The 25871-nt window shown below is 42.8% G+C and overlaps 2 protein-coding genes across 3 annotated transcripts; one reads left to right on the forward strand and one right to left on the reverse strand.

The window, feature by feature from the left end:
- The first annotated feature begins 10 nt into the window (after positions 1-10).
- On the forward strand, positions 11-25065 carry LOC135484704 (anaphase-promoting complex subunit 1-like). Of its 2 annotated transcripts, XM_064766346.1 has the most exons (33): positions 11-218; positions 344-588; positions 974-1195; positions 1569-1667; positions 1964-2054; positions 2669-2734; positions 2858-3019; positions 3280-3417; positions 3631-3957; positions 4464-4655; positions 5050-5212; positions 5460-5608; positions 5822-6002; positions 6676-6798; positions 7757-7893; positions 15791-15897; positions 16394-16471; positions 16840-16929; positions 17391-17640; positions 18073-18307; positions 18597-18688; positions 18950-19167; positions 19391-19544; positions 19874-20038; positions 20493-20606; positions 20863-21008; positions 21501-21705; positions 21925-22002; positions 22234-22301; positions 22761-22980; positions 24018-24294; positions 24560-24685; positions 24788-25065. In XM_064766346.1, exons 1-33 carry the CDS (start codon positions 24-26, stop codon positions 24892-24894), a joined length of 5220 nt encoding a protein of 1739 aa, XP_064622416.1. In that variant the 5' UTR covers positions 11-23; the 3' UTR covers positions 24895-25065. The 2 variants fall into 2 exon arrangements, 1 of the variants encoding a protein (XP_064622416.1); XR_010446486.1 differs by lacking the exon at positions 24018-24294 and having other exon boundaries at positions 24788-24901.
- Positions 10467-11876, reverse strand: LOC135484273 (G-protein coupled receptor GRL101-like). Its single transcript, XM_064765588.1, has one exon. It carries the CDS (start codon positions 11874-11876, stop codon positions 10467-10469), a length of 1410 nt encoding a protein of 469 aa, XP_064621658.1.
- Positions 25066-25871: the final 806 nt, after the last annotated feature.

The raw sequence follows: 25871 nt of genomic DNA on the forward strand, positions 1-25871 counted from the left end.
CGCTGCCCATTCTCTTCAGCCTAATGCATCCCTTGGACGAGGTGGCACCTGTCGTTACCAAAGGTGGTCACGGCATCAGCATGGCAGGGAAAATACAATTCATGGCCGACCAGAGCCAACAGATCGTATTTACGAGCGAGTCGCCGTCACTTGTCATGATGTTTGATGGCAACCTGGGTGTTCATTCTGTGTGGAGTCTAAGGAAAGCAAAACCTGAGGCGAGTCTAAGTCTTTTGTCTCCTGACCCAAAGTACCCAGTGAAAGATCAAATGAAACTCAAATCCCTGATGACTATTGCGATAATTCTCCCTTTTGAACTTTTGAATTTGCCATTTCATTTCAGGAGGCATTCTTCACTTCTGTAGCGATCAGTGACACGATGACCATGAGTGCCCTGCCCTCACACTCACAGACCCCAGGCCAGGGAAGAAGCAGTTATTTCTCTGCCAACGCCAGCAGCCACTCTAAGCTGACCCTCTCCAGTCAGTCCCCCAGTATGTCGCCACTCAGGAGCTACAACAGTAGACTCAACTCCCCCATGCAGTCAAGACTTTCTCTAAGTCCCGGAATCTCGCATCTGGCCATCAGGTCAGTATATACCAGGAGCCACTCCAAGCTGACTCTGTCCAGTCAGTCCCCTAGCATGTCCCCACTAGAGCTTCCCACTCAAGTCCAAGTGGGAAGAAATACTTTAAAGTTAGTGAATACGCATGTCCGTACTGCCAACTCATTGGACTGGATATAACATAAAAAAAATAAAGGGTGGCAAATATACAAAATTGTTGCTTGAAGACTCAGATACTATATTTATTTGTATCTAAGCTCACCTGTCGCAGTTCTACATGTATGTAAACTCACTCATTTGTATGTAAGCCCACTTGTCTCATGAAACCAAATAATCAAGGCCCTTATCAAATATTTCGTTGTATGATATTTCTATATTGACTATTTCTTCAAATTGTTCCTATTCCAGTCGGACGCAGTCCCCCAGTTTAAGTATGAGCACATCTGGTGTGTTACGGTACCAGACCCCACCTCATCTCCCGCAGTCCCCAATGGACATGCCGAACATCATCCCGGGGACCCCAGTCTCCACGAATGTCTCCATGATGAACGATAGTGTGTCCGAGTGCGGGGAACCCCTCACACCTGACATCTGTATGGAGCATATCTGGACGGAGCAGGCAACTGGACGGTGAGTCAAGGAGAGTTGGGCTCAAAATGTCAGCGATCTTTTTAAAATAGGGGCGAGTGTTCGAGTGTCATGTCAATGATGTCATTCTCAAAGCTGTATCCTTCCTTGTATGGGCAGAAAAGTGAACTGGCCAGAATCCTTCCCTGTATTGTTCCCAGGTATTGTGCCCGCTGGAGTAAAAAACAATTTCTGGCACTGTATTGGCCTGCTTCTTAGGGTATATGGTGGCAAGTTATTCAAATTGGTGCGATGACTAGTATAGATATAAGATACAAAACAGAATCTTACTGAGTAAAATTCGGCAGTTTTATAACATTGGAAGGACATGGATTGTCTAATTTTTGGTTAAAAAAAATCTACTGTTTTTCTTCAGGGATAGGTCACTGGGTAAAGCCAAGAAAGCCTTCATCACCACAGATTTCTGTGGCCAGATGTTTCTGTGTTACTTGGTGCCATATGGACAGCAACTCAGGTAGGGGAATTTTCCCACAAATACCAAACACTTAGCGTATGCCTTTGGACAAGTTACTTAACCAGGGATGTCAAGTTTCCGATTTTAGGCAGATTTCCAACTTTTTCCTGTACTAAATGCTATATTTTATAGCTTGAATGCAGAATGGAAAGATCTCTCTTAACTTTCCGTTAATCTTTGAATTTTCAAAATTGGACCAGAAAAAAGCATTTTAGAGGCATTTTCGTCCGAGGTAGTGCAGATCAACTCTTCTGATTATAATAGTGTTACATTATGTTGGTCCTTTTTCTGTTCAGATGTATTAAAATAGAAGAGAGCAACGACAAAAGTCAGTTGATATTTGGTAGTGTGACCACCATACCTGCTGTGGATGCACTGCCTTTAGAGGTAAGCACTTTAGTTTATTTACAATATTAGTTTAATTTAGTTTATTTACAATATTAGTTTAATTTAGTTTATTTACAATATTAGTTTAATTTAGTTTATTTACAATATTAGTTTAATTTAGTTTATTTACAATATTAGTTTAATTTAGTTTATTTACAATATTAGTTTAATTTAGTTTATTTACAATTTAGTTTAGTTTTTAGGTTGATGTTCTATAGCTACCGTATACTAGGACTGTGGTCCTCGCTCAAAACGCTCTGTTGTCCCTGAGACTTGAGTCCTCTACGGATGTTAAGAGCTGCCACTGAGTGCTCTTTTAACCTTCGGACTCAAACAGGAAAGAACTTAGTGCCGGGGAGGGATTCAGACCCCCCCCCACCTCTAGATCATGAACTAGGACGTAATTCTTTTGTGGTTTGTGTTATATGTTCATATGAAGTGACATCCTGAGGAAATGGGGGGTTTATATATTCGCTTCTCCGGCCCTGCAGACAGTGTAGGGTAATATCACAGGGGTTTGTGTGCAGGGCCGGGTAGCAAACTTCAACCTGATTTCCTTTAGGATGATGAATTGGGTGAAGAGATTACTTTAACTTGCGTTTTCTATATTTCAGAGCCTCGACGCCATTCTTATCCTGGACACCTCAAACACTCTGTTTCTCTACAGTGGTACCAAAAAGGTAGGTGGAGATAAATCTGTAAAGATTGCAAATGAAACTGTTTTCCATTTCACGAAGGTTACAAATACGATCATTCAGACTTTGAACTTATTCATGAATAGACCTTCTCTATATTTCTTACAGGTTAATACGATCCATGTGCAGGGCGTACCACCACCATCTTTACCAGTTACGCCACGCATGACCGGCAAGCCCAGCTTATCGTTTGGGTTGAGCCCACATCCTCAGGGGTACATGACCTCCAGCCGACCGCCCAGTGCGATGGAAGTGCGCTTTGAAGATGAGGTACGTGTTTTAATGAGACTGATAAAAGAACCATACTGTAACAAGGTCATTTTGGTTTTGGGTGTTATGGCCAAACAGTTGCCTCTCGGCATTTGTTTTCACTATTTGAAACGTCCTTGCAGGCTGTAGTGGGTTATAAGCTCGTCGCTCGAACCACTCTGCCACTGATCCCCAAAACTAGGTCTGGAATAAAATGGTTAGATTGACTTGATTCTGCCTCAAATCCTCTCCACACTGACAAGATGATGATGTGTTTTCAGGTTACGATGTTATCGCCAGTCCCCACAGAGATGAGCGATGCATCCCATCTGTGTGTCAGCTCACTCTCGGAAGACTTCCCATTCCCGCGATATCCTGTACAGGGGATCAGAGATGCTGTAGACAACAGATTTTCCGTGGTGTGTATAAAAACTTATTTCAAAACCAACATTGAGAAAAAGCAACAGCAACACTGTGTTGTTGGGAAATCAGATATCTGACTTGTGGTGTCTGCCTCTGATCATGTTGGAGGTCACTTCAAGGTAAACAAAGCTCAACTCCATAATTTGGTACCCTGTACATCACTGAGTTTTCCTCAATGGACTTTTACTGAATCTGTTCGTTGTTTGCAGGAGTTATCCAATGGATCGCTGTGGAGGACGTCCTTACCTGTCATGACCTCGTCCCCACACATCAAACTCTGCCTCGAAGCCGTCAAGCACGTCCTCCCCAAAGACACCGCCCTACAGGTCTTCATCAAGTGGTACTCCACCCAGAATTCTCCCGGCGGCGTCACCAACCAATCAGAATGGAACAAGTTCGTCAAATGTTTGCTCGGCATGATGGGATACGATACAGAGAAATTGGCGATCATGCAACAGTTGCAGGATTTGGATTTGTCGCGATCCGCCGGTGTGGTCGCGAAGAAAGCGCGACCATCTGATGAAGGGTCGAGCGAGGTGAGATGGATATTTTCATTCTTCCGAAATTTGGAACAAATGGGCTGTACTTAGTGTCAAATTGGGCTGTACTTAGTGTCAAATTGGGCTGAACTTAGTGTCAAATTGGGCTGTACTTAGTGTCAAAAATTTGGCTGTACTTAGTGTCAAATTGGGCTGTACTTAGTGTCAAATTGGGCTGTACTTAGTGTCAAATTGGGCTGAACTTGGTGTCAAATTGGGCTGTACTTAGTGTCAATATGAGACTATACAGTGACACACATTATCTAAGAGTAAATTCTGTCATCGTATAAAGTGCTGGCTCTACCTAAAATTGGTCCGACTGCGACTGAGTCCAAAATGTCAAAAGTTACAAGCATTGTTGTTAATAGCTTCTTGTAATTTGTCCTATGTTAACTTGTGCATCTCACAACAAAATATTTTATAAATAATTATATCAAAGCCTCGTTTATTCAATTTTGGACTACATGTACATGTAGATGCGAAAATATTTTAATATTTTTCAGGACTGGAGTTACCTGATCAACTCTGACCACCATCGTTACATGACAGCCTCCCATGGCACAGTTCTTGGCCTCGACCCAGTTGGGGCGTCGTCCTCTGGCAAGAAAGAGGAGACGCGATCCTTTGTCGATTCCACGGCCATACTCTTCCCTCACGCCCCCGTTGTCTTCTTTGCTGTCCACTTGGTCTATGAGGTGAGGAGTTAACTATCGATTGTGCTTCCACCTATTCGAAAAATCTTTATTGGCCCCATCAAGCTCGCTAGGCATATCTTGACACACCCAAGCAATAGAAAGAGTTCCCAAGCCCGAAGAGACATGGAACAGATATGGCAATCTTGAGGTGGAAGTGCAAAAAATTGGAGAATCTATGATGGGCCTATTGTAGATATGAGCATTATGATGAAGTTTCTCCATCATAAAATCTATGATGGGTCATCATAAAATCTATGACGATTATCCTCCGTCATAGATTCTGTGACAGTAACTTTCACCTGTGCACTAAAGTTGACACCGGTTGCTAACGCTAACTGCTAACTTGCTAACTGATCTTTTCAGGATTAAAGCTAACCCAGACTGATATTTTCAGGAATTGAAGCTAAACTCTTTATACCACGAAGAGCTGAAGTCATTATCTTTGCTGCTGTTCCAATTGGCACGGGATCTCAAGTTACAAGAGTACGTCAAGATGTACTGCAGAGAATATGCAGAACTGTCGCAGTTGATGGACGAAGCTAGTCAGATTAGAGAAGGTATGCTTTACTGCTTCAGGAAGAACCATAATTTTATGCGGTGGAACTTTTCTAAGGATAACCTCTCAATCAAGAATACTGCATTCGGTCATAAACCTTCGGTTGACTGGAGGGCCTAAAATGAAATGACCTAGCCTAGGCCAATTGGGGCAATGGCCAATTCAAGCAGGGGCGAAACACGTCATCAAATATAGACTTCCAGTTCTGCGTGAGGAGACTGGCCTTTAATTAGTGATTTTTGTTTCAGATCAGCTAAAATTGCTCTCTTTCCCGTCGTTCATTAACAAGGACCCTCCCAACATCTGCAAGTGGCTGTATAACTACATGAAGGGCTTCAATGTGGAACCCTTTCCTTACCTACCTGCTGTCAGCACGAGGACCAAGAGCACAATATCAGTAAGTTCTGAAAGTGTGGTACCAAGGAGAAAGGGGACTGATGAATTGATTAATCAAGGATATTGGAAAAATGGGGTGAAGAGACTCTCAAAAACTGCTTGTCAATCTGAGATTTTCCCCAAAAGAGGGAGGGGCAAGGTTTCAATATGAAAATGGATGACAAACAGGCCAGTGGAATTCAAAATAGTATTTTCGTACGCATTCTTTTTCCAGATATATGTGGCGTTCTTCTACAATGAAAGGAGCCCTGATGTCTCATGGGGTCGATTTCTGAAGAAAGTGACGCGTATGGGACGTCGGTCAGAGCATGAGGAGTCCTTCCTGTCCAAGAGCTACGCACCAAACAGCGCTTTATCTTGTCATGAGAGAATGGTCCTCTTCATGACTGAATCAGGTCTGTCATTTCCCTTGACTCTAGTGCACCCTTGAGAATCAAAATCCTGAACACCGGGCATTCCGTGCCAAATTCAGGTTCCGAGTCTTCTTGTATTCTTGAATTCCGAGTCCCTCAGTCATGTGCCCCTTACTTCAAAGACAAGATGAAGTTATAATTCAACATGTGCATTCGGATCTGTGATCTTGGCGAACGCAATAGACGAAGTTTCACATCAAAGATTCCGTTTTCCCCCCTTTGCTGGCATCTTTTTCATCCCCATCCCCATATGACTGGTTAACATGCGCGTACACAACCCAGTACTGATGTACCTACTGCAACTCGAGCTTGTCGAATTGTTGAGTTTACTATTTTAGGAATGGAAAGTTTTAAAAAGGTGTTTACGATAGGTGACAGGTATATTCTAAAGTATGCTCCGGGGCTTATTGTGGGGCTTGACTACAGACCGGAACAGGCCAGCTTATGGCAGTAACATGCAAATCTAAACACCCAAAATCCCAATGATCAGTTGCACCAAGCAGCTTATATAAGGTTGGTGGGTTGGCGACTGAAGTTCCTGATTTGACCCTAGCGTTGCCTTATTGTTTTTCAGCTTGGTTTAACCCTTCGGTAATTTACCATACAGTGAAGGCCTCCTCATGGAAACTCAATGGCACATTTGATTTCATTCCAGGCTTTACGCTGAAGGATCTTGAGTACCTACCATTTGGGGTAGCCTTACCGCTGCGGGAGGCAAAGTTCCAGTGTCGAGTAAACCCGCCTGCCGATTGGCCGGAGCAAGCCTATGTACTAGTTGGTGAGAATGGTTGTTTTATTAGGGCAGTATCAAGGTGTCCAGGGCCAAAATAAAAAAAAGGTTTCCATAAGGGATCCAAGGTATATGTATCTGGTTGTCTGTTACAAATTAACAGTTGCCTTGCGATAGGTTAGACATCTATTCTAAAACAAAAAAACGAGAAATTCTGCTTGTCAGCAGGGTAACACGGGGCAATGTTTTCTATGGGCTTTTGGAGTGGTGTCATGGTAACATCAGCACCTGTCATCTCTGCAGTCCAGGGTTTGACTTCTGGTCGATCATGGCACACTAATGTGATGGAGAGCCCAATCTTGTCAACTAATAATGGTAACATCAGCGCCTGTCATCTCTGCAGTCCAGGGTTTGACTTCTGGTCAATCATGGCACACTAATGTGATGGAGAGCCCAATCTTGTCAACTAATAATGGTAACATCAGCACCTGTCATCTCTGCAGTCCTGGGTTTGACTTCTGGTCAATCATGGCACACTAATGTGATGGAGAGCCCAATCTTGTCAACTAATAATGGTAACATCAGCACCTGTCATCTCTGCAGTCCAGGGTTTGACTTCTGGTCAATCATGGCACACTAATGTGATGGAGAGCCCAATCTTGTCAACTAATAATGGTAACATCAGCACCTGTCATCTCTGCAGTCCTGGGTTTGACTTCTGGTCAATCATGGCACACTAATGTGATGGAGAGCCCAATCTTGTCAACTAATAATGGTAACATCAGCACCTGTCATCTCTGCAGTCCTGGGTTTGACTTCTGGTCAATCATGGCACACTAATGTGATGGAGAGCCCAATCTTTTCAACTGATAATGGTAACATCAGCACCTGTCATCTCTGCAGTCCAGGGTTTGACTTCTGGTCGATCTTGGCACACTAATGTGATGGAGAGCCCAATCTTGTCAACTGACCACAGAACGTCTTCCAAAATCTGTTTTGTCTCCAGGTCGCCAAGATCTGTCCAAACAAGTTGGCAACAAGGTGAAGATGATGAAGCAGTCGACAGTGGCAAGTCGTGACACGTCTTGGCAGTTCAAAGCAACCAAGGAGGAGGATGATGGGATGGATTGTCTCGACGAGAGGGTGAGCATCAATCTTCTCTAAAATACTGCAAAATGCAATTTTCCGTGGGCATTGTTTTTTTGCGGATTTTGCAAATGACCTAGATTGACGAAAGTAAAAGTAGTAATAATCTTTTTGCTTGGAAAATCGAAATGTATAATGAAATTATAACTGAATGGATTGCCGCCCAATGACTTCACTGCATGGCCTCTATAGAAGGCGCATAGCTCATGCATCGATATTGGATAGCAAATAGGTAACCCTGGACGGCAAATGGAGCGCACAAAAATGTCTACCATACGTCATTTGGTGTGTGAGGTCACAAAATGCAGTACTGTTGACTTGAAATACGATGTAATTTCATTGTTTTGTGGTATGCCATACATGGCCTTGTATTTTCCATCCAATATGGCAGTGATATTGCCACCTTCACTTTGACTTGAGAAGAGGAACTGACCAGGGATCGAACCCTAGACGGCCTTAGCGGTGACAGGCACAGATGTTTATCTTGAACGTCAGTCTCACCACTGGGTCTATTTCAATGGGGGATGGGGACCAACGTTAGATAGAATTTGTGTTGGTACAGTTAGTTGTCATAAGAAGTTGACAATAACAGAATAGTTGGATGAACATTTATAAGAGTTTATTTGAAGCAATTAGGACACAGACATATTTAGCTAAAAGAAACACACAACAAACATTTTCTTACAGAAACATGTACAGTACAGGGTGGCCCAGAATTATCTTCCCTTGCACAATCGCATTCTATTGTGTATCTATTGTGTGAGGGAAAATATTTCTGGGCCACCCTGTAGAACAAATTTCAATTAGAAATAAATAGATTTTAATGATACAGTCCAAATTGAAATAGACCCCCGTAAATCGAGAGAGTGGCTACCCAAGCGCATTGGTCGCACGTAAATTACATGAAATGTAGAGAGATAAGTGTGTCACTGGTGCGTAACTTAACGCGCTTCACTGACGCGAAGCAGGATGGTTGTCAATTGTGATTTGGACTGTACTTGAATCAATACCAATATTTTCCTTGGGCGGACTGACGAGGTTTCATGAAAAAAATGTATTAAAAGCGCTGTTGGAGTCTTTTCTGTTCTATTTGGTAAACATCTGGTCTGCATAGCAATCAGCTAATGGTCTCAATACAATTATTGGAAGTGGTGATTGAGGGTATTTTGGTTTGCAGTCAATTAGCTGTCCATTATATGATTAATATGAGACGGGCGTAGCCAGGAATGTAAGGGGGGGGGCGTTACGAGGGCTTTTCGTTAATTTTGAAAATGTGTTCCAGCTTGAAGGGGTATGCTGTTCGTACAACTTCTCGTCCACAAAATAAGAAATGCAGTTATACACAATGCCATAGTGCAGTTATCATGGATATCAATTTGCTGAAACTCGTTACTTGTACCGGTAGTATTTATATATCTGTTTACACAACAGCAAGGCTGAAATTCATATCAAGTACGTATTCAAACAAAATTACAAATTTCAAATATTTAGTGAATAGCATAGGCCTTTAAAGGGGGCCTATACATGCTTCCCGAAATTGGTGGCTTGCATTGGAACTAACTTTTTCCCCCTTGTCCATCATTAAAGGCATTCAAGTGTGTTGGTCAACCATGACTATCTCCTTTGTCTCTCCACCATAAGGCCGAGTTTCCCCTTATGACATCACTATTTTGGACACTCAGTGCCCCATTTCTGGAAAGGTGTATAGCATAGGCCTTTTAAGGGGCCTATAAGCTGCAGCTGTCAGATTAGTAGTTGTCAGGTCTTGAGTAGGCCTATGCACAGTTAGGGATCCGTGTTGTGTTTGATTCAGTGATAATCATATTCATTATTCGAGCGTGAATAGTTTTGATGAACTTTGAGATAGGAGAGCACCCTATCTGTGACTTTGATTAACTTGATCTGACCTCCCTGGCTCCTGCCTTAGACTCCCTTTAAGAGATTTTCGAGGTCGTTTTTTACGATTTGTTCCCAAATTGGGTCGTTAGTTTGACGACTCCCCTGGCTAAACCTTGGTTTTGTGCAAATCAATTTAGTCTACTACAAATTATCAAACATTTGCAGAAGTAATGGATTTTTTTGTACCGGGAATCACAGAAGTGATTAAGTGCCACTGTGATGTGCCAGTGTTAATGATGTGGAGGTTTTATTTTAAAAGTGCCAGTTAATATCATTTAAAATCATGCGGAATACAGTTTACCGATGAGACACCTGTGAGATGAAAAAAAACTGACCTAATTTCTTATGGACGGGATGTCTCCACAACATATCATATGGTGATTGGTTAACTTGTGTTAAAGACAATAATAATAATAATGATAATAATCGTGAGTTTCTAAATAGTGCTTTGCACTGTATTATCTACAGTCTCAAAGCGCTTTACGATACAAGATTACTCCGCCTATTTGGAAACCTTTCTTGAGAACCAAAGGCAGCCAAAGTCTAGTGCACACAAGGACCTTGAGAGTTATGAAGTGGCATCGGCCGGGTAACGAACCCGGGAATCCATTATCAAGTCAAGTATTCAGACATTTCAATCAACATCAAAAAGCTTGCCTGTGTTGTCGTGATTACAATGTGGAAGCAATAACGAATATCCCTTCCTTGTGATCAGCAGACGTTGTGGTCTCATTTGAATCCGCCTCACTCAGCCCGTTAGGGTTGTAGTTGACGCCATCCCTTGCCACCTTGGCAAGCTCAACATTTGATACTGCCACATTGATTGCTTCCGCAGTGTATGCCTTCCTTTTTTTCTTGGCGATTTTTGCGACCTGTCTAGTTCGAAAGGCGGCTATCGTGTAGAGAAACGGATTAATTGACGAATTCAGAGGTAAAACGAAGACGGCCGTCCAGGCTGCGAGTTGTTGTGGAAAAGTAACAACATTTCCAACAGATAAGTACTTCATTAAGATGATCGGTACCCAACATAGGAAGTCGGAGACAATGACCAGAACCATTTTCCTGACGAAAACCATTTCTCTCGCAGTGTTTTTATTGATACCAAACTGCTGACAGCGTTTCCTTGACTGTATAATGACGCGGTAAATCGCAGAGTAGCCGATTGCGATTAAGATAAAAGCGACGAGATTGAATGTGAGAAAGACAAGTCCGTATGTATTACTCCCCTTCCCAAGAGTGAATGGCAGACAGACGCCATTGTTGCCATAGAATTTGGAGAATATGCCCTCGTTCCATAAAGGTATTAGAGCTGTAGTGACAACAATGGCCCATGCTACAGGGAGAATGATAGCAACTTGCCGCAGACTGATTTTCTCGAATTGAAAGGGAAAAACCACAGCGATGACTCGATCGGCCGTGATCAACACCAAAAGAAAAACGGAGATCTCGCTCGATATGAAACTGAGAATGCCGGCGAAATAGCAAAGAGGGCTTTCGCTCCATTGATCGGTATAAAAGCCAAATGTCCCTCTGTGATGGACGTCGACTGAGGCAATGATCAGAAGGTAAACACCCATGAGGAAGTCGGCGATATGTAGATTGGAGATGAGGACATTCTCGACGCCGCCATCTCTGTGGTGGATCAGCCTCAAGATGAGAACTGCCAGGTTGCCGAGGAGGGCCATGAAGCCTAAAATCCAGATGCATACTTGTAAAGTTGTGTCGCTCAACAAGTCCTTGCACGAGGAGAAGGCATCGGGCGGTGGTGTGCAATTTGTCTGTTTCCCTCTTACTGCACAGCACAAAGAAAATTTATCAACCTTTAGTGTTTTGACATCAAGTTGTAGGAATACATTCTCTGGGATGGTTGAAAGGTTGTTATGTTCCAGGTCCACCACCTCTACTGTGATAAAATTATATACATCGTATTGGTTTACTCTAAAACTGTTTCCATCAAGGACTTTGATTTGGTTGTGGGATAGTAATAATGTCTTCAATGTCTTTAATTCTAGGAATACAAAGGAACCAACGTTCTCCAATCTATTGAAGCTGAGGTCTATGTGTTGAAGGTTTGGACTCATCTGTGATGCCCGTCCCGAGAGATGCCTGATAAAATTGTGCGATAAATTCAGTACTTCAAGGTATTGAAACTTAAGGTCAAATGACATTGAAGTTAAGTTATTGCCAGAGAAATTTAAGAAATGAACTGCTCTATCTACCCAATGTAGTGTGTATATATGAGTGTTGACACAGATTGTCACATGGCCACGATATGAGCAAGCCGACATGGCATACATGTTTGGTCGCTCAATATTACACAACCTTTCATCATCGCCAAAGGCTTTACAATGAACACGGCCATCGCAGACTTCAGCCTGGTCTAGGCAAAATGATTCGCCCCGACATTGAAAGAAACCTGAACAGTTGAGGTTACCACAGTCTATTTCGTCCTCTCCATGTGGGCAGTCGCGCGTGCCATCGCATCGCTTCCTCACAGGAATGCAATAGGACTTTGGACACTTGTACAAGCCTGGACACTCAAAGTCTTGGCAGTTTAAGAGGTGGCCACCGTCCCTGCAGGTTTTCATTAAACCGTACTCGTCATGGTCATAGATGCAGGCCTCCCTCCGCTTGAAACACTTGGTTGATGTAAATGAGCATCGCACCTGATCAGGAGCCGGACAGAACCAGTCATTATTTGTAGACCCCCGGTAAAACATCCCGCGATAAATATCGCGGTTTGTGTCATCCTCATCGCGTAATCTAGCAGAGATGTTGATCGGACAGTCGTCAATGATGTCGTTTTTCAATTTTGTTGGAATACACTTACCACTCCAGCAGCGAAATCTGTTACATGTATTGGAGCAGGAATCCTCGTCACTCTTATCGTAACAGTTGTCAACGCTGTCGCATTGTTTAGGTATACATTGAGAGTTTGGGCATGTGTACATGTACTTTGCACATGACGGGTGGATGCACGCAGTTTCATCGTTTCCATTTAAACAATTCTTGATGAAGTCACATTTCGATGAATAGGATATTTGTGTGTTGTTCTCGTCTCCGCAAGTAAACATTCCATAAACCTTGTTCGCACAGTCCGATTCATCTGAATTATCTCGACAATCCTTGCGTTTGTCGCAGACGTAATCTTCTGCAATACATGTCCGATCGTCGCACCGCCAATGACCCGGTCTGCATGGTAAGTTTATACGGTCTATTGGATCTTTCTGACAGATTACATTCCTTAGCTGATCGAGCGTGTCATTGAAGTGGTTTGGAGCTGTTATAGCCATATACCCCGGTGTATTCACTGTAGCCCAGGTATTGAACGTTCCATTGAGTATCAATATGCGTCCATACACTGGCATATGTCGCCACAACTTCGTCAGGTATTTTAGGACGTCATCACCACCACGAACAGACATTATATTGCCTCGCATATTCAAACATTTCCTCCATAAATCCACTTCTTTTGTAGATTTATCATCAAGCGGCAACACCGATGTGTACATCGTATAGCATTGACCCTTGTAGTAATTCCATCCGTCCTCACAACCTTTAACGCCGGTCCCTTGTATGTTTGGGGACGATTTCCTTCCTTGTAGTTCGACAGGCCTCATTTCTGAGTTGTTTATAGATGCTTGTTTCTCACAGATATAGAGCGAATTTAGGATTGCGGTATCACAAGGTATTTGAAACCAGGCGCTCCTTCCCAAGATATCATTAGCATAGTTGATGTACATAACAACACATGTGGTGATATTTTCGTAAGAAACGTTTCTCGTGGATGGTTGGTTGTCTTTAAGCGGTATATAAGTACCGCTGAAGTTGAGGGGAAGTTTGATTTTTGAAGCCAAGCCGGCGTAGATGTTTAAACGGTACCATTCGAAGTATGTGGCTGGAGTGGAGTCGGTCCATTCATAGTTTGCAAAGTATTTGTTGGTTTTCTGAAAAAAACAATTTGAGAAATGTGTGAGGAATACTTTGGACGTTGCATTAGCCCTTTTTACACGGTGATTGTTCAAGCCGATTGAGACAAGTTTAGTAACCAGACAGTTTAATTAACCTCGTGTGAAAGTGATCGAACAGGCCTGAACCCTCCTGGTCCGACAAGGGCAGGTGGTCTCAGGTTGGTGTAGGCTGGTTCATCAAAATTGCATGTTTAAGGACATGCTCTTGATTCCAGTGTTTCATGCTTATCTGATTGATGACGCTGTGACGATGACAAACCATTTTGAGTTTTCGACAACAGAGGCATTCATGCTATGAATTATGAAACAACATGATGGGAAGACACTTTTTTCGCACGCAAAGGGATAGAACGTTTCATTTGGGAACGACAAAATATATATGACCCACCTTTCTTTTTTGAAGTCCGATAAATATCCATTCACCTTCAACATAGCGACGTGATTGCCCCGTTTCCCACCACACAGACCGGAGAAAATGTTTCAGATCAGTCATCTCATTTTCATCGGCGACGCTGACGAGATCTGCCCCTTTTTCGACACATGCTGTATGAGCCGTATCCCAAGAGCTGAACTCTTTTACCAGCGTGTAACACACACATTTGTGTTGGATGTAACCTTGTTGACAGGTACATTGCGGTTTTGGTTGTGGACGTCGGTAGCGGTATTCAATTATGCTCATTATCTCAGGTTCCTTCAAGAGGTTTTCCTCAATATTCTTTTTTGATATATTGAATGATATTTTAATATCAGGAAATGGGACAACAATTTGTTGAACTGGTCCTTTATAGAAATTAAACGCGTTGTATGTAAACTCATCCGCATGTCCGCCATTTGTTTGACATATTCTCTCTGAATTGAAATTCGCGATAATATATTCTTGTGAGTATATTCCTGCGATATTCCTTGCATTTAGTTTCAGATATGTCGGTTTAGTCGCGCAATCCTGATCTTCCGATTTGAAAAAATTCACCGTCACCCTACAGTCGTCGTTTTCATGGCAGTTTTTGGTCCGTGTTATTGTGTGACAGCTCACACAGTCGCCGCATGATTCATTACAGCTGGGTAAAACGTTTATGCAGTCCGCCTCTTCAGCTGTAAAGGTATAGTTTAGAGATGGTCCTCGTTTGGATGCAGTTTTTGTCAGCGGAGCATTAGATAGACACCCACATTGGAGTCTTTGTGACCACAGCAGAATGAGGAGGAGACTCAACATCGAATGGCAACCCATGTTGGTCTCGTAATTCCGTAACTAAATGTAACAATGTCACTAGACCTTGTGTCTGGTGTGTACCTTTTTCTCGGACTTCTGCTCAAAAATCGTCATTTTATTTTTATCTCCAGAGGTGGTTATTGTGTTATACATTGTCCCTTTATAGAATGATGCGCAAAAATCATCATCCGTTAAAAAATGTCGGTGTACCGTAAATGTTTTAATCGCTCACAAATTTAAAAGCTGTTACGGGACAGGAGTGATTGCTGTTTAGTGTTATTACATTGAAGCTGAATAGTTCAATGATCATGAATATTTCACATTGTTGGCAACCTGGATGATTGTTTGGGGCCCTCTCAAAAGTGCCCCGCAAACAAGTAGGTAGGTGATCATCCTGTCAAGCAGCATTGGTGAAAGAATGTGTCCAGGCAGGTATCAGCCCAGTGCAACGTGTGTTGCGTATTGGAAGTGTGCGGGACTTGAGAGCAACTGATCATACTGTTTTTGTCATCAATGTAGTTTTGAGATAGTCCCCTATCATTTTGCTTTCTTTGTACACCGACCAGTTGCTAATTGATTGTGTTTACTCATCCTGATGCGAAGGTTTTTTGCATGAAAAGTTGACCTTTTCCATTGTTTAGATAATCAACCTGGATCTTGTTCTCATGTCCTGTTTTGTTTAACTGAAGTCTGATTCATCAAGTAATCCAAAGTATGCTCCTGAGAGTAAAGCACCATGAATACACACCATTTTACCAATTTGTCTAATATTTTCAAAATATTTTGGATTTCTAACGATATTCTATAATTTCAGTTGTTGAGGTTGAGATTCAGCGAAGATCTGCGAGTCCAGGAGGTCCGTCATCTGCTGCAGTCGTCCAAACCTGTCCGAATATCCATTACTCAAAGACCAGAAGTCAGGTAGGATAATACAATAAAACCTCTCTATTAGGGGCACCCTTGGGACTCACAAATGCTGTCCATAGTAGTGAGGTGTCCTGATTAGGGAGGTGAAAATGTAAAAAGTGGCACATTTTTGAACCGCAGTCAGTGTTCCTAATACACAGGGTGTCCTGATTACAGAGGTGCCTGCTGAGAGAGGTTCCGCTGTATCTAATGATTTCATGTTGGTCTCTGTTGACATTGACTTCTGTGCAATATTGGTTCTATTTTGGCCTCACGGTGATTCCATGTTGGGCCAATGCCTCCATGTTAATTCCTGCATTGACCCAATGGCCTCCTGTGAGGATTCCACGCTTGTGTGATATTTGTTGCACGGAAAACCTTTCGCGCCAGGAGTTGTGCTTGCTAAAAATAATGAATAAGACATTTTCTCCTATCTAAGAGCTGAAATAGATTTGGAAAAAAGTCAAACTATTTCAGTAAAATAGTTTCTATTTTCAATTACCCGTTTCAGTGACCATGACTTCATTGAAGAACAAGAAACGCAGCTTTATGCATTTTGTATCAGGACGATGGCTCTTCCTCTTGGACGGTAAGATTCCTTGTGAACTGCTCCTCGTGACAAAATTCTTTAAATACCATTGTCAAAATACACAAAGAAGTGCGGAGTATTCCTACTACTTAGCTGAAGCCCAAATAAAGAGTTTTGCCCAAATTATGAAATCTTAAAGGTTGACCATTGCATGGTAAATTAAGTTTCACAAAGTTTCACGAAGTTGCCAACATCTCTCACATCTCACAGTGCATCGAAATCTTACCACGCTTGTATTAGGAATAAATCTATCACTGAATCAAATATGACTTAGTTCCCTAACTGTGCATATCAGTCACCTGAAGACCACCAATTCGATTCCCGTCTGCCTGTGGTTCCCCTTTAAGTTGATTCTCTCCTACTTTCAGGGGTATGTTCACGTTGTGTACTTACCATCCAGTAGCGACGGAGACCTTGCCAATACCCAAGCTCTGTCTTGTTGGGAGAGCTCCACCAAGGTAAATACCTCACTTTCTTTGCCTTTTGAAACAGTGGGACATGAAAAAAGATTCTTATGACTATGAGGTAGGTTTTGGGTGAAAATTTGAAACAGCGTGACATGAAAAAAGAATCTTATGACTATGAGATAGGTTTAGTGAAAATTTGAAAGAGCGCGACATGAAAAAAGAATCTTATGACTATGAGGTAGGTTTAGTGAAAATTTGAAAGAGCGCGACATGAAAAAAGAATCTTATGACTACAGGTAGGTTTAGTGAAAATTTGAAACAGCGCCACATTAAAAAAGAATCTTATGACTATGAGGTAGGTTTAGTGAAAATCCAAGAGGAAGTGTGAAAATGAGAGAGATAAGCAACATTTCTCACTGTTTAGGAGTAAACTCTAGTAGCAAGCGCTTGGGACTCTAATCTATCACTCATCTTGGTCTTCTGTATTATGTTTATGTTATTTTATATTCCAGAAACAATACCATAGACCTCAGCCACATCGGTACACCTCCGAACATGGGCGCCTGGCCGCAGTTTCATAACGGTGTAGCAGCGGGCCTAAGGATCGCCAACTCGTCACAAATCGACTCCACGTGGATCATGTACAACAAGCCAAAGAGTAACGAACTGACCAATGAACACGCTGGATTCTTGATGGCGCTGGGTCTCAATGGCCACCTCTGTAAACTGGACACACTCAATGTCCATGATTATCTCAGTAAGGTGAGTGAACAACTTCAGATTTTACTCATGACAATGACCAGTGTTCTGAATGATGGACTAAGCCAAGATCACCTCATTGTGTTCTAATGGCTTCAACCTGTTTGGTAAGCTACTGGAATTCATCTGATTCTGCAGCGATCGAGCTGCATCAAACTGCAATTGGAATGATGTTAAAATTATATTGTTTCATTTTACATGGACATCAGATAACCAGTTTTTAAAAATGAATTAACTCCAATACCAGTACAAAGTATTGTGATCAGAGGTGATCTGTCCGTATCCTCCCCTCAGCATTGGTGTAGCATAGTCTGGGTCGGCGTAGTGGAATCCCAGATATCTTATGGTCTGCCGAAATATTTTAACGTGGCCTTTTTCATCATCAGGTTCGCTCCTGGGTGGATGAGTCTATCAACATAATGTTTCATTTTACAGGGACATGAGATGACCAGTGTCGGACTACTCTTAGGCATAGCGGCAGCCAAGCGAGGCAGCATGGATGTCTCAACCACGCGTCTGCTGAGCATTCATCTGGACGCCCTTCTGCCTCCGACGTCCACCGAATTGGACATCAATCATGTTGTCCAGGTGGCTGCCATACTGGGAGTGGGCATCGTCTACCAGGGGACCGCTCATCGACACATGGCTGAGGTCCTCTTGTCGGAGATAGGTGGGTCTCTTTCTAGTCTGATCACCAGTATGAATGCTAATTTGAAGGGTGGGAGTCTGTTCTCTGAGACACCCAGCCTTGAAATTGGCATTCACTTTGTTTTTAAAGAGTTCTAATTCCTGTAGGATTTCAAGTTCTAGCCAAAATGGTTGTGCCTATGGTCAACCCTTAGGTTCTAATGTAGGCCTACAGTGTGGTTGATAAACACTGAAATTGCAAGTATATTCCCTGTTTTCTTTTCCAAAACGTATGACTGAAGCCCGGTTGTTCTGTTTTCCACTTTTTCAAGGTCGCCCTCCTGGACCGGAGATGGAAAACTGCACTGATAGAGAATCGTACTCCCTCGCTGCTGGTCTGGCTCTTGGCTTGGTTATGTTAGGGGTGAGTCAGCATTGGAATGTTCTTCCTGTTGGTAGAGCAGGGTCTTCTCATGGCAGGCTTATACTCAATCATCTAGAGGACTTGAACTTCTGCCTTTAAACTCGTCTAAAAGAACCAAACTGGTACACTGTTAGAAACACTGTCAAACAAATGGTTGTAACTTGCTATTTAGATTGAAATTAGAAATTTTTCTGGTTACCAGTTATGTATTGGTGGCCGAGTTCTATCAGTCCTAACTTATTTTCTTGCTTTGTGACGCAGAGGGGCAGTCAGGCGATGGGCCTATCCGACCTGAACATGGCCGACCAGCTCTACAACTACATGGTCGGCGGTCACAAGCGACCGCTGAATGGTACGAACAAGGAGCGCTTCAAGTCGCCCAGCTATCAGATTAAAGAGGGCGACACCGTCAATGTGGATGTGACAGCACCTGGGGCCACGCTCGCTCTTGGGATGATGTTCTTCAAGACGAATAATAAGTAAGTGCGTGGTGGTACTCTATTCTGTAAGCGTCCAATTTTCGCTGGTTTTTTATTTCATGGAGTTTACGATTAACCAGAATTTGTGAAAACAAAAATTGCGAAAAAGATATTTTTTGATTGGAAAACAAGAAATTTCGTAAAAATGTCGTTTTCCAAGTCCAAGAGATTACATTAGGTCACTTTTTTGTGAAATTTCATAAGATATTGATTTATTTTCCAGAGCTGTAGCTGATTGGCTGACTGCCTGTGATACTCAGTTTCTATTGGACTTTGTGCGGCCAGATTTCTTAATGTTGCGGATAATTGCACGTGGCCTGGTGCTATGGGACTGTATATCGCCAACTGTCGAATGGGTCGAGGCAAATGTACCACCAGTAAGTCTATTTAAAGTACCATGCAAACAAGTGAAATCTAAATCGCCTGTGATCTTAATCGCTACGATGGGTGACAAGACTTGAAAATCTCTCATCTGCAGGTAAAACAATAATCATCGTTTGGTTTTGATCGCAGGTTGCTGCAATCGCTGATTTTTGTCGCAGACACCTATGTCGCGTGTGATCAGATTTTCTTCAGCGGTCAGCTCTCAGGAAGATTTCAGAATTGTCGCAGTGTTGCTTGCCCCTTGTGCAGGGAATCTTCGATTCAATACCTCTCCTGCTGATGCGTAACCTCCGTTATAGCTAATTGAGTCTCCTGCTTTCAGATTGTTGCCCAGTATGGTTTGAATAAGGGTGCCGAGCGAGATGACGAGAGTGACATCGACTACGAGACGATGAGTCAGGCGTATCTCAACATCGTCGCAGGTGGCTGCATGGCTATTGGACTGAGGTTTGCTGGCTCGGCCAACAGGATGGCTTACTCGTGTCTGGTGAGTGGGGTTTCTTCACTACCTAGAGGGGGCCAGAGAAACGAGGCTTTTACTTGTTGTGTCATGGACATCCAAACTCTGGTGGAGCTAGAATAGCTTGAGTTGACTGACAACTTTATAAACCAGACTGGTCTGCATTGCGTCATGAATCATTTGATGAGAATCAGAACAGTGGTATTTTGAGTAAGAGTAAGTGATATCAAGGCACTGAGTTTCAAATTTAATACTTTTTTGTCCCTAGATTGACCGTATTAGATCAAATCCATTTTCGTTCCAACTGGGAAGCACTTGGTGGATCCCATGCTTAGCTTGACTGAAAGGACATAATTATGTAAACGATTCACGGTGCCTAAAATACATGTATGTACTTAACTAAAATATATTCTCTGTGTACTTATGGTCCTGATACTCGTGACCGTTTCCATCTTCTTTTCTCTTTCCCTCACATCAACAGTTGGAATATTCAAAGAAGTTCATCAAGCATTTGACGTTGCCAGCCATGGTGGAACAAGCTGGGAAGAGTGCTATCGAGAACTGTATGGTCGTGGTGGTGCTAGCATTAGCCATGGTGGGTACACCTTTTCTTACGTTGTTAGTCATATCAGCCACGACCAACAGCAATTCCGACTGGTTTTAAAGACCTGGGTGGAGTTAGGCATGTAAGGTAAAGAGACCTGCCAAGAATCTCACGCCGACACAGTGGGATCGAACCAGTGACCACTTGACCGCTAGTCAGAGACCTGAGCCACTGCACCACCATGGTTCCTTATAAGTTGAGGTCTCTCTGCACACAATCGTGAGTTAACATCCTCTCTCTCCTCTAGGTGATGGCAGGAACAGGTGACCTTGAAGTCCTGCGTATCTGCCGGTACCTGAGATCCCGCGTGGGGCCTTCCTACAACTATGTGCTATACGGCTCATACATGGCCATCAGCCAGGCTATTGGTTTACTCTATCTTGGTGGAGGAAGGTAGGAAACGTTTAAAACTTTCTGAAGAATAGTATCATTCACATAAAATCATTATATGGCGAGTTGTGGCCAATTATGTATAGGCGGCCATCTTGAATTTGACCCCTGATTCTGCCCATGATCGGAAATGTCCACGTAAGTTACTTTCATTCTTCAAGGATTCCCCTTCTAGGATTAAGTGGGGACATATATTTGGACGCAGGACCCCCCTTCAGCCCCAGGACTAACAGCAAAAGTAGTTGAATATCTCCCGATTTCTTGTTGTCCCCTTGTGGCATGTGAAAATGCTCACCCAGCCTTGGAAGAAGAATACTCCCTGGATAACACCTCTAAGTGCAGAGCGAATGCTGTGGAAGAAGAAGAAAATGAAGGTTTTACACCTCATTCATGTCCAACCTAAGCCAAGTGACTTTCCTAGGTCACGAGCAATTGACGACAGTTTGAAGACTCCTTATTCATTTCATTCCTCATGATGTTCTGTCTATATTCCAGGTACACCCTGAGTACGAAACCCGAGGCTGTGGCAGCCATGTTGTGCGCGTTCTTCCCCAAGTTCCCCACGCACAGCAACGACAACCGCTACCACCTGCAGGCATTCCGCCATCTCTACGTCTTGGCAGCCGAGCCGAGGATTCTGCTACCTAAAGATGTGGACGCGGGGACATTCTGTTACGTGCCACTGGAGGTGAAATTCAGGGTAAGTTAGGAATAGTTCAGTGAGAAGATCTCTTCATTCACTTGAGATAACTTGCTGATGGTGAAAGAAATACTGGCATTATTCTCTGAATGAAATTTCTGTTTCTATCACCCATCATGCATGTCCTACTAGGTCAAGTCTTTGAAATGAATCAGTGGTGTGAGGTGCAAGTGCTTTTACCTACATGTATGGTCCTGATTATGATACTTTATTTTTCAGGATACCGATTCGTTTGCGGGCAAGAAGTTCTCATGTGTGGCTCCTTGCGTTCTGCCCGAGTTGGACCTTCTCGAAGAGGTGAGTACTTATACCTTCGGTGCCAGAAGTGTTTTGGGGGGGGTACTTTTTTCACCTAAATCACAAAGTCGATTGCGTCATCAGGAATGCATTCAAAACATGGCCAGCTTGTCCACTTCTTGCGTGCATGTAGTCACAATTAATCTCAATTAAGGACAGTATTTGTCAGTTCCAAAGGTGTCTTTAATAGAGAGGCTGTACTTTACGGATTATTCTATTCATGTCTTGCAGGTACGGGTGCTTGGAGATCGATATCTTCCCATAACGTTCAATATTGGAAAGAACTGGAATAACTTAAGGTATGGAAGCCAGTGTTCAATTAACCATTTTCGTTGAGTTCATTTATTTTAGATACTGGAACTGCCAGATTTGCACTAAATTCTTTGCATTGATTTTGCCAATGAGCATGATTTGCAAAAATGAAACGAAAATCTCGAGAAGAAAAAAAAAATCTTGATAAGAAAAAACAAAAGAAAACAGGTAATCCTCACCCTAAAAAATCAGGAAACTTTTTGTTTGAAATTTTTGTGAATCACGAAAATAAAGCGGCATGCAAATTTTGCAGTTTTACAGTAGTATTCATAGGGCTTAGAAATGGTGCACTCTTTCGTTTAGTGTTACTGTTCTTATATAAAATTTCAGGGAGATTTTTAGAAGTGTTGCAGTGTTGCCCCTTACGCAGGGAGTCTGCACTTGAGTAAGTTTCCTGCTGATGCGAACTTGAGAAATACAGCAATATTTTATGATGGTGATTTCAGGAACATTCTGCAGACGTCTGGAATGCTACACGTGAAGCAGCGAGCAGGTCACCTTTCTTATGTGGAGGACCCCAAGGGCTACAGGAGTCTATTGGCCAAGTCATTGACCAACGACCAGTCCGGCCGTCGCAATGTCAAGCAGGAGGTCATCAAGTCGTTCTCGTCTGATCCGAGGGTGTTGGCTTTTGCTGAAGCGTTCTGCGATCAGGAGAATGATAAGGTTTGTATCATTCACAATGGCTTCACTTCGGTTCATGATCATGACACCATTGTTCCCCATTATGTCTGTACACTGTTTAGCTCTATGTAAACCCAGCCTTATTAATCTGTTTATATATTTACCATTGTTCCTTGCGGTTCCATTACCAGGAAACCATTGTTTGCTGGCATGACTGTACACTGTTTAGCTCTATGTAAACCCAGCCTTATTAATCTGTTTATATATTTACCATTGTTCCTTGCGGTTCCATTACCAGGAAACCATTGTTTGCTGGCATGTCTCTACACTGTTTAGCTCTATGTAAACCCAGCCTTATTAATCTGTTATAGATATTGACCAAATTTCTTTGCAGTTCCATTACCATAAAACTATTGTTTGCCAGCATGTCCATATACTGTGTAGCTCTACGTAAACCCGGCTTTGTGTGAATATGTTACTGCAGGTTCTTGCGGTTCCTTGACCATAAAACCTTTGTTTGCCAGCATGTCCGTATACTACGTAGCTCTATGTAAACCAGGCCTTGTGTGAATATGTTACTGCAGGTTCTTGCAGTTCCTTGACCATAAAACCTTTGTTTGCCAGCATGTCCTTATACTGTGTAGCTCTATGTAAACCAGGCCTTGTGTGAATATTTTACTGCAGGTTCTTGCGGTTCCTTGACCATAAAACCATTGTTTGCCAGCATGTCCATATACTGTGTAGCTCTAGGTAAACCAGGCCTTATGTGAATATGTTACTGCAGTTTTTTTTGGTTCCTTGACCATAAAACCTTTGTTTGCCAGCATGTCCGTGTACTGTGTAGCTCTATGTAAACCAGGCCTTGTGTGAATATGTTACTGCAGTTTCTTGCGGTTCCTTGACCATAAAACCATTGTTTGCCGGCATGTCCATATACTGTGTAGCTCTATGTAAACCAGGCCTTATGTGAATATGTTACTGCAGTTTCTTGCGATTCCTTGACCATAAAACCTTTGTTTGCCGGCATGTTCGTATACCTGTGTGCCTCTATCTAAACCCGGCCTTACTTTCTCTTTCAGGAGTATGATGTAATGCAGCTGTTGTCTCTGATACTCCATGAGTGCGTCACTCAAGAGAAGCCGGAGATCTTGTGTCCTCATATCGCAATGGATCAAGTATCTCGAACGTTCCAGAAGAAAGCTCGGATGATCGACATCTGGCAGGTGAAGTTGATCATGGCTTACTACAACAGCCCAATGGTCAAGCCGACGCTGGGCAACTCTGCCCTCATACATCCCGAGTTCTTGTCACACATCAAGAATAGAGTTGAGTTTCAGTTGGATAAGTGGCTGAAAGGTAGGATACGTTTGTTGTGTTAAAGTTGACATATCCATGCATTCTGGTTGTGACTTTGTCCTCAAAGTACCGAATTAGGACAAATGGAAATTATGACTAGACAATAGTGGTTGTTCCCAATTGAAGGTGTTGATCTATTTTAAAGATCATGGATTCCCTCATCTTCTTTAGCTTTGACCAACAAGCTAAACTCTTTAAAGGATTCTGTCCTCACATATTCCCCAATGTTCGTTAAGTTGACTTAGTTAACCTCATCTGCTTTCAGACTCTGAAGAGACAATCTGTGCATACCTCCTCAGTAACAGTGTCGCTAGTGACCCCCTCCTGGCCACTTTCCTAACGTGGCATGATATCCCACCAGTGACGAAGCTAACACCACTACTAAATACTGGTAAGTTTCTGACAGAAAAAAGCTTTTAGATTACTTGAAGTTTTTTCTTCTTAAACCATAAGGGAGTCAATTTCAGTACTCACTTTCCTCTTCTACTTGTAGAGGCTGGTGTACCTCCCTTCCCTCTGCTGTACACACAACTTCAACCATATGGGTTGTCAGTCGGTGCTGTGATGAAACTACACAAGATCATGTCTCAGAGACGCTGAATTGGGCCAAGTGTCTATCTTCATTGAGGACAAGTTTCAGCGTTATGGGTTGTCAGTCGGTGCTGTAATGAAACTACACAAGATCATGTCTCAGAGACACTGAATTGGGCCAAGTGTCTATCTTCATTGAGGACGAGTTTCACCCTTATGGGTTGTCAGTCGGTGCTGTGATGAAACTACACAAGATCATGTCTCAGAGACACTGAATTGGGCCAAGTGTCTATCTTCATTGAGGACGAGTTTCAGCCTTATGGGTTGTCAGTCGGTGCTGTTATGAAACTACACAAGATCATGTCTCGGAGACACTGAATTGGGCCAAGTGTCTATCTTCATTGAGGACGAGTTTCACCCTTATGGGTTGTCAGTCGGTGCTGTGATGAAACTACACAAGATCATGTCTCGGAGACACTGAATTGGGCCAAGTGTCTATCTTCATTGAGGACGAGTTTCACCCTTATGGGTTGTCAGTCGGTGCTGTGATGAAACTACACAAGATCATGTCTCAGAGACGCTGAATTGGGCCAAGTGTCTATCTTTATTGAGGACGAGTTTCAGACTTATGGGTTGTCAGTCGGTGCTGTAATGAAACTACACAAGATCATGTCTCAGAGACGCTGAATTGGGCCAAGTGTCTATCTTCATTGAGGACGAGTTTCAGCCTTATGTGTTGTCAGTCGGTGCTGTAATGAAACTACACAAGATCATGTCTCAGAGATGCTGAATTGGGCCAAGTGTCTATCTTCATTGAGGACGAGTCTCAGCCTTATGGGTTGTCAGTCGGTGCTGTAATGAAACTACACAAGATCATGTCTCAGAGACGCTGAATTGGGCCAAGTGTCTATCTTCATTGAGGACGAGTTTCACCCTTATGGGTTGTCAGCCGGTGCTGTTATGAAACTACACAAGATCATGTCTCAGAGATGCTGAATTGGGCCAAGTGTCTATCTTCATTGAGGACGAGTTTCAGCCTTATGAGT

The sequence above is a fragment of the Lineus longissimus genome, chromosome 3 (assembly GCF_910592395.1).
Source record: "Lineus longissimus chromosome 3, tnLinLong1.2, whole genome shotgun sequence".
Lineage (NCBI taxonomy): Eukaryota > Metazoa > Nemertea > Pilidiophora > Heteronemertea > Lineidae > Lineus > Lineus longissimus.